Below are 9661 nucleotides of genomic sequence, written 5' to 3' on the forward strand. Positions count from 1 at the left end.
TGTTAATTCCTTCACCCGTAGGGCCCAAAAAATGTAGTTTACTTGGGAATAGGAGCTTCCATGTTGTACATTGCAATAATTACATTTCCATATTTGCTTTATGAGCGACTTTTTTTGATTAATTCGGACGAATTATCAAACTATCGATTATCTATGGATATTGAAATATCAGAGAAGGATATTCTGAAGGATTTCGCAGATATTTTAGAAGAGGATCCACCTTCTTCTAATAAGGAACATACTAAGGATAAAGAACATAAGAGCGATAAATGTATGCCCCACCCCTAGGACATTGTGTGACCCTTGCTGTGTGTCTCCATAAAAGAGACCCCTTATCAATTTTGAAGCTTGGTGATCCAGCCCCACCCACTGAGCCTTGACTACTCATTGTTCTATTCTTGCAATTAAAAAAAAAATGAAACAAAACCATGCTTCACACTTACACAAAAACTTGAAAATTTGGAAAATTAAAAATAAATCAATAATCTATGGAAGAACTCAAGAATATGGTTGAAATGCATACCTTAAGGTTTAAACACTTCTTGCAAGGGATTTGGAGCTCCACAACCGATCTCCTTTGAATACAAGCACTTTACTTAAAACTAGCAACTATGAGAGAGCAAATGTGAGTGTAAATGAACTTGCATAATGACTTAAAGGGTCCTTTTTAGGGTTTGGACAAAAAAAATAATATAAAATTTCATTGAGCCCGCTTTTTAATCTTTTTTTTGCTCACTTTCTTACAGATCCACAGTGGATCCTCGAGGATCTGGGCAGGATCCTTGATCCTGCCTGTGGATCCGTTAGGATCCATGGGCCGCAAACTTGACGGATCCACAAGTAGGATTGTGGACCCTACCCAGATCCTCATGGATCCATGTGCGGCTCTAGACCCGGATCAGACTCAAATCCGGATCCGGTGTCTGACACGTGAATTTGGTAACTAAAATTTTTCTTTTCAATATTCTTTAGAATATTTCCCTCTTCTTCTTACTTTTACTTCTTAACTTATTTCTCACCATTACTTTAGCACCAATGAAAGTCTTCTTATTTATATTAATAAATATGAAAAATGTAACCTTTCAAAAACCAAAAGTTATGTCTCCTTTTTAACAAAATTAGATAATATTTTGTGACTGCACTTTACACTCTCTATCTTAACTTAAATCTTCAATGTCATGAAAACATAACTTTATATTCCAATATTGTCCTGAGTCTTTATTTCATTGTTCGTTGGCACATATGACTTGGCCAACTTAATGTGGCTATGCAGACAGACCTTTTCTAGAACACTGATAGTATTTGCCATAAAATTTCAATGGACTCACTGATGCTATGTAATCCTTCTATATTTCTCCGACAGTCTGTAATCATTGCTAGTTTGATCTTCTCATGTATTTCTTAATATCTCTAGAAACATGGGAATCTGTCCCTGAAGACTCCCGATGATCTCCAACAAAGACATCATTCACAATCTCAAAGGTAGAGGTTATTTGCATATTATGGTTGGTATCAATTTTCTACTTTGTTCAATGATTATAATTACTGTGCTTAGCATATTGAAACTGTCTCATAGTAGCTGTTGACTCTACATATTTCTTCCAACTTTCTTGCACATGTGACTCGTTCTCTTTTGGAGGCAAGTGATTTATCTCTGCCAACAAATATTCAAACATCGAACATGTCTGTACAATTAACGACATCTCAATGTTATGATGTCTAACAACTTCCATAACTTCCTTAAATGCTGCTTCTATTTGGTAAGTTTAGTTGTTGTTCCATGTATTGATGGTTACTATGCTGTATTTGGGATTTTGACTTCAACTGAGTTTCTAAAACATTCGAATGCTGCCAGTGGTGCTTTCTGAATATATTATGAATGCTTTGTCGCTATCTTCAACTTCATATTATTGCCGCAGTGTATAAACCTGTTTGTGATAGCTGTATGATATGTTTCGTACCGTGTATATGTTTCCGAGGCTGCCATAACTCTTCATGTATTGACTGCACAAACATAACTATCACCATTTTATTGGCATGCTGAAAATGTTTGTATGAATATGTATCACTGTCTGACTTCTTTTTGTTTGTGACTTTAAATCCCTGTTGCCTCTTTCTATGAAGTCACTGCATATTGGAGGCTTACTCTGACTGTTACCATCTCTTGTTTATGTGCCATTACCGAGTGTATTTATCCTGACTGGGCAACCATCATATGGTGAATGCTGGCTTTTACTTTTATCACAGGATAAGCTTGATACCATTGTTTCTCTGATTGGTATCTCTAAATTCTTAATAAATCGATGCTAATAACTTTATAATTATTGAACCAAATAATTTCAATTCCTTGCTGTGCAGACTTAACTTCCCATACTTTGAGAAGTGGTCACAGATTATACTTATCACTGGCTTTTCGTGCCTTTGTTGTATATTTTAGTATTACCATTGTTTATACACAATTGCTTCTTAGCACAGCTTTATTTATTGATTGCTTTTATACAATCACTATCACTTCCACAAGCTTCTCACTATTACATCACTTAACATCACTTAAAGAGTTGCTTTTGCTGTCCCACTTTCTCATATCACAACAATGATCATGCTTGTATTAAGCAATGTGTGTATTTGCTCTCTAAGACTATATACTTGCTAGTGAAGCCCTTTGACATCCATGACAATTCTTCCATCAACAGCCTTTGAAACTTGCAAATATTAAAGATCCAATTCGCTTCAGCACACTCATTGTATTGGTGATGCTGAAATATACAACCTACTGTAACTTAGATGGTGCTCTGTGCAAGTTTAACATGCTTCTCCAAATCTAGAATTGCGATTATGTACCACTTCTGTGCTGAAGCTGGTTTTTTTCCTTGTATTCTGTTAAGAGGTTTCTAAGTGATGCTGCTTTTGTGATCTGTCACTATCCCTTCTCGGCTGACTGTTGCTGTATCTTGACTTGACTTTTGAATTTAACTGCTCATGGCTGTAACTGGTTGGTCATCTACTCTTCTCGCATTAAAATCTTTACTTGTTCATTCTCTGCTAAAACTCATCGTGCAATGAATTCAATTTCTGAGTCTTAACTGTAATTGTATATTGGCTTTGACTTCAAACCTTTTAGCAATATGATACATATCCACTGCTGTTTGAAGGTTTAACAAGTATCATGTACTTTTTATTTGTATGTATAATTTTAGAAGATAATGGTCTATTTGTTTTGTAAACTTGTTATGCTCTGTAATACTTACTTCATCCAAATACTTTCAAAGTATGTCCTTGCATTGCTATGGTTTTCCATACACGGTGCTTATGAAAAGATGTACCTCCTTCTGTATATATGTAGCTGTTGTGGTTGCCTTGTGAAACGGAGAATGGTGCAATATTTCAGCAAAAATAATCAAATTAGCAGATACTTCCTTATCTTTCTGTTGTGGCTTTTCGTTGTCCATTTAAATAATTCAACTTCTTGCTGCAAATATTTTATCTTTTATTTTGAACCATGTTCAAATGTGTAAAGATGGTGCACTATTTGATATGGACCATTAATGCCTTCTTGTGAACCTGCTGCAACAAATTCTTGAGATGATATAATTCGATTCTTTACCATAAATTGACAAATTTGCTTGCTGTTTAGGAACATCCTCTTCTTGAAATGTCATATATGCAAAAACTGAGATTTTTTCCTTTGCTTGTAAAGAAGTCTCCACCAATCTTGTGAGCTTATGTTTGTTGTGATAACATATTTCTTGCCACATTGGGTCCAGATTATACATTAGCCTAATGATAATTTTTAAAAAATGTGATGAGACCTTCATGATATGCAAGTTCTTTATTATTTAATAAATCTTAAGGATCTAACATCTTTATCCCTCATTTCATTTTATGTTCTAGCTGCCTTTGTAAAATAATCAGTATCTCTTCATCCTTTGACTGTATGAGAGTTCTGGCCATATGGGAGCCTAATTCACCCTATACTCTGCACAATACCCAGATTTTAGATTTTCTAGATTTGTCTTTATCTGCCCAGAAAACATGATGTAATATAACTGTTCTGACTTTTTCCCATTTGGCACAGCTAGTCATCATTTATTTATTTAAAATTATAGTATACCTTTCTTTGATTTGTTTGCAATAGAACTATAAACCGCCTCAAGAAGGAATCCTGTTATTTCAATGCATCCAAGTTTAATCAAGTGCAGCATACTGCACTTTAAAACTCTCACATGTCTAACTTGCTATAGACCTTCCATGACACCATTGTATCTTTAGACAGTATTGAAATATTTTCCATTTTTGCATGATATTAATGCTACTGTAATAATTTTGTTTCTTTATTTGACAGTCTCCATTTTTATCTGTTCAAGTAATTCACAGCTTAACTGTCTTCAGGAAGTTAAATCCTTCCGTTTCATGCTTAAGCATCAATACTTCATTCTATTTATAAATCTGCATTATTACTGGAAACATTTTCCTCCTAGTAATCATTATGAAGTGGGTATGTGTATTTTATTTATTTTTACTTCATGTTTAAGCATCAATACTTCATTCTATTTATAAATCTGCATTATTACTGGAAACATTTTCCTCCTAGTAATCATTATGAAGTGGGTATGTGTATTTTATCTTTTTCTACTTCATATTGAATCTCTTAAGAGCGGTGTACTTTCCTTCTTTTATATTTAGCACAATCCTTATCCTTTTTTGAAATGTTGTTGTGTCCTTTGTAACTATCTTGAAAACTACCATATAGATGTAGAGCTATTTCAGCACTGCTTGTTGCTCTTTTTAATACTGTCATTGGTTTCTATATTTGGCTTATCTTTAATATACAATCCTTCATTCTGACAGAATTGAAGTTTTATTCATGTTTGTAACAGTATGTGTGCTGCCTAATGTCTATCTACATTGTATGCTGCCTATAGTCTGTAAACTGTTAATGAAAATCAATCAGAATAGAATTTACTATATTTGAAACAACTCTCTTATAAGGTCAATCTTTTTCTTCTTCTAATTTTGACTACTTGCTCTAGAATAGGTAGAAACAAATATATAAGTAGTGGAGATAGCGTTAAGGGTCAGAGGATCAGACTGTAATTATGCCTGATATATTATCGTTATTATGTTATAATGATTCTCTTCTTACAGTGCCTTCCTGATTTGAACATAGGAAGATGCCAATAAAAGTTAATGTATAAATAAGCCAAACAACCAAGCCATTTCCCTTTCTATTTACTCTTTTCTGGTTCTGTTTCTATGTGTTTTCTTATTTCCAATTTTTGCTGATTGCTTCTCAGGGTGTATAGGAATTAAAGAAGAAAGCCATGGCTTCTAGACAGCGAGCAATGCTTAAGAAGTTACTTCCAATGATCAAAGGGCAATCCATGAGTGATGAAGCAAAAGAAGCCTTAAGGAGAAGTCTTCCTAATCATAAATGTATTATGGAACGGGCAAAGAGAGGAATTTTTGCTGGTCGTCACATCCAATTTGGCAATCAAATAAGTGAAGATGGTGGAAACAAGTATGTCCATCTGTAATCTTTTAATTATAAATTTATGTCCATCTGTAATCAGTGAAGATAGTGGAAATATGGGACATTCATTGAGGGATGAGTTTTTTGCTAAAAATATGTGGGAAATCATGTTATTCATGCTTTTGTTACATAACAAATTTCATGCGAGTTTGTGTGTGTATGTGGAAGTATCAATTCTTCTTACCATTTCCAGTTATACTATACAGGACAAGGCGAAATTGGAAGCCCAATGTGCAGAATAAGCGACTTTTCAGCTTGATTCTGGATCAGTTTATTAGAGTCAAAGTTACAACACATGCAATTCGGTGCATTGATAAAGCTGGTGGCATTGATGAATATCTGCTTAAGACACCTACCAGGAACCTTGATAATGAACTCGCTCTTCTTTGGAAGGCCAAGATTGAGCAAAAATATAAAGAACTTAGAAACAAAAAGGTCGGTTTCTTTGCACCAGAAGAAGAGAAGGAACTTGAAGCAGCCTTTGAAAGCCTTGAAATTGCCAAGGAAGAATGGAGAGCTCACCGTAAAGCAGGTGCAGGAATCCATGAGGTTGCCAAAGGTGGCAACCAACAGGCTAAGTGAGAAGGCAAACTACATAATTGAGTGATTGGAATTTCTAGATGAGAGGTAAGAGTGTCGTCAATATTCACGGTCAGGGTAAAGTTGCTTAATGGGAAACTCACATGTAAAAGTATTCTTCTTAGAAGCAAGCTGCATTTGTTATTTTAGCTGCAAGTTAGGAAGGTGCTTTGACCTGCATTTGAAAATATTTTTTCTTAAATATGAAAAAGGATGACACTTACCAAGATCTACACAATCGTTAAAATTCATTTGCCATCTATTATTAAAAAATTTACATAATTTTCTTGTGTAAAGTTTTCCATTGAAGACTTTTAGCTGTCCGTAGAGTGATATTTTCTTTCAAAGATCAATTTCTACATCATTGTGGTCAAACTTTCAAATTAAGAGTTTCTATCTGATAATATTTTGACGGCAGAAGACTAGAGATTCAGAGAAATCTACTTTTTCAGTTTTTCTTGTAATTGATTCAATATTTCAATGCTCAAGATTGACTTTTACAAGCAAATGCTCTAGTAATTGGAAGCTATTATTTTTTTCTTTGCTAAAAGAAATTTTCTATATTTTAAAGGTTGAAGCTATACGATATACGACGTACACAACAGATGTAATCTTGTTTGGTGACATGATTCATAATTCTACTTCTAATCATGTAGATAGTGCTTAGGAGGAAAAAAATGTGGATAGTGCACTATAAAGGAATGCACCCAAAGACTAAGCCAAAGATAACATAGATCTCAGGCCTACATTATTGTCTTTTATTTCAATTATAATTGCAATGTGAAGTAATTCTTAAGAGGTAATTCTGTATGTCATTTTCCCAAAAAAAAAAATTCTGATATCTAGCCTGCACATAGCTTTACCATTTTATTTTTCCGAAGAATAGTATTTCTTTGTGGCTGCATGATGTGTAGCAATTTTATGTGTTTGATGACTTGAAAGCATGTATTGCACTGGGCAATATTAGCTTCTGGTGATCAACTCTAGTATTTAATATGATAGCTGCTATGATATTCTTACTAGTCTCTGCCATGACTGGGATTCTATAGAAGTGATACAAACAAGTCGAGAAGCCAATCACATGATTGTATTTTTCTTGTCCTAAAGTTTTAACAATATTTTTAGCCTATAGGCTGCACACCATCAAACTGCTGTTTGTTGCTGTTAAACTGTGCCCATTATCAGTCTACAATCAAATTTCCTGCCCAACAAATTTCTGATATCAAATCTGAGGCATATCTCATGAAGAATCCACAATAGATTATATAACTTTATAACCCCCCATAATTAATTCACACTTCACATGTCTGAATTAATTTTTTACACCTCACTAACATAAACCAAATTTCTGTTCTATTTTGATTTTTTTTATGTCAGATTATTACGAGATGTGAAAGCTAGATGCGGGGATCAGTGGATTTGATTTTGTTAGATTATTTGAATTGCTTTTTTAGGCGGCTTCTCCTATTGAGCTCTGGAAGACATGGTAGCTGAGGCAAGCTCAGAGAAAACGTTGGTGATGTTTATCAGTTGTCTTTGTAGTCAATTATGTTAATGAATTCTTTAGTTGGGTAGAAGTGTCCACTGTGAATTGAATTAAGCAGAAGTTGGCTGGAGATTGGTTCTGGTTCGTTTTAATTTAAAAATTTCCTGCTATTGTAGACTTTCGTTAATATTTCATGCTAACCTTGCCCATTTTTCCAAATTGCCATTTTTGACTGCATGACAAAATTTGTGCAGAATCTTGAGGCAAGTCACTCGCCATGTCTGGAGCCCTGTTAGTCCGCATTTTGCATAACAGACATCGGTGTTGTTATATAGGGATGCCTGAATTTTGCTGATTGAGATTGGTTTACAGGGAATCACTTGTATGAGAGAACCACATGAAACTCAGAATAGTACTGAGTTATAGGCAACAAGAAGATAAATCATAACACTCCGAGAAAATATTTTTATTTTATGTTTGTAATTGACTTGCTCATTTGGTGAATTAGTGTATACCATTCAGCAGCAGTGATGGAGGATTCGTGCCTCCACAACATGATTTTGGAGTCATTTTTGAAAGTCTATTATCCTTAGATATAAGTGCACTTGAGCTAAAATCAGGAAAAGGGAGTTCTTGGTTATGCTGAATGAGAATGAACGATTTCAAATTCTTGTATGTGTCGGCAAAATGAAACTTGGAATTGCAGATGGATTCCAGAGATTTCTACACACCGGTTTTTGAGGATTAAGGAGCCAACCAAATAGATTACAAATGAGTTAATTAGTCCCTTGGAAAAGAAAAATTATTCAGCTTATTGCTTGAACATCGGAAGATGAGAAGTTAAACAAACAACTACATATCCTTTTAGTGCTTTATGTGAAGAGTATTATTCTTGAACATCGAAAGACGAGAAGTTAAACAGACAACTACATATCCTTTTAGTGCTTTATGTGAAAAGTATTATAGTTCCTACACGCAGGTAATTTTGATTCACATTTATAAAAAGTCGCACTTTATTAGTAAGATAGATGTATTCTGGGGTAAGATACCAAACGTAATTAGTTTGGTTTCTATGTGATGCATTGATTTTGATGGGTTTTGTTAAGGTGTGTAGAAATTTCTCATGTCAAGTACACCAACTGAAGAGGCTAGCCATTACCAAAATTATTTTTTGAGGCTTACATCTGGGCACATGGAGAACCAAAGGTCCAGCATCCATGGTATTGCAAGTGTAAGTAATGCAGATTTAAAGCAGTGTCATCTTTCAGAAAGCTTCAATGCTTACATCAGGGGTCGCAGAGAAGCAAAGGTCCATCATCCATGATATCACAAGTGTTAGTAATGGAGATTTAGAACATTGTTATCTGTAGAAAGCTTCTGCTATCGCAAATTCTTCAATGCCTCTTGCTGTTTGAGTCAATCTCCCCAGATTGGTGTATCTGTCATCATTGGTAGGAGAAGCCTTGGTCAATTCTATGGGGCCTCACATGGGTGGGAACCCTCTAATACCACCTCCTAATAAACCCAAGGGATATGAAATGAGATCCAGCCACCATGTTCTACACTACCAAAAGGATTCCTGACCAAAACTGGAATTGTTTCACATTGATACAACTTCGAAGGGGTGGAGGTGTACGGGTGATTCAATTTATTCTATGACTTGCCTGCTGAATCCTGTGGACAATTTCTGTAGAAATGCACTGCAGAGGTCATTAAATTCATCTTTTTCATATTTGGGCACTTCATGAATCTATTGGCAAAGCATGGAGATAAAATCTTCTAGCAGTACGAGGCATTGTAGGTGACCTTTATTCTAAATGATGTAGGCACAGAAGAGTTTCTTTTAAAAATTAATGAAGAGAGTATCAAGATGCCAAAACTTTTGAGTTTTGTTCAATTTTTAAGTATTGAGAAATTTGAGATCGATGACCTAGGCAAGCTATATGTCTTATGCTATTTTGTATGAAGATATGGAGATACTATTAACATTAATGGTAACAACTTTTTACAATTTATAGTAATTCGTTAGACGCTTTTTGGGTTTAGATTGGGGTTAGATTGCGTAA

At 34.7% G+C, this 9661-nt stretch overlaps 1 protein-coding gene across 2 annotated transcripts in view; it reads left to right on the forward strand.

Annotated features, from left to right (window-relative positions):
• LOC149551864 (Ribosomal L28 family) overlaps positions 1-6391 on the forward strand; it is a 32897-nt gene extending 26506 nt beyond the window's left edge. The window contains exons 2-3 of one of the 2 annotated variants that reach the window (XM_089787364.1): positions 5295-5518; positions 5737-6391. In XM_089787364.1, coding sequence (XP_089643490.1) covers positions 5322-5518; positions 5737-6112 — 573 coding nt within the window. In that variant the 5' untranslated portion in view covers positions 5295-5321 and the 3' untranslated portion in view covers positions 6113-6391. The remainder of the gene's footprint in view (positions 1-5294; positions 5519-5736) is intronic. The other variant, XM_089787365.1, reaches the window with a different exon arrangement.
• Positions 6392-9661: the final 3270 nt, after the last annotated feature.

The sequence above is a fragment of the Cupressus sempervirens genome, chromosome 6 (assembly GCF_028749045.1).
Source record: "Cupressus sempervirens isolate cs-2001-9-10 chromosome 6, ASM2874904v1, whole genome shotgun sequence".
Lineage (NCBI taxonomy): Eukaryota > Viridiplantae > Streptophyta > Pinopsida > Cupressales > Cupressaceae > Cupressus > Cupressus sempervirens.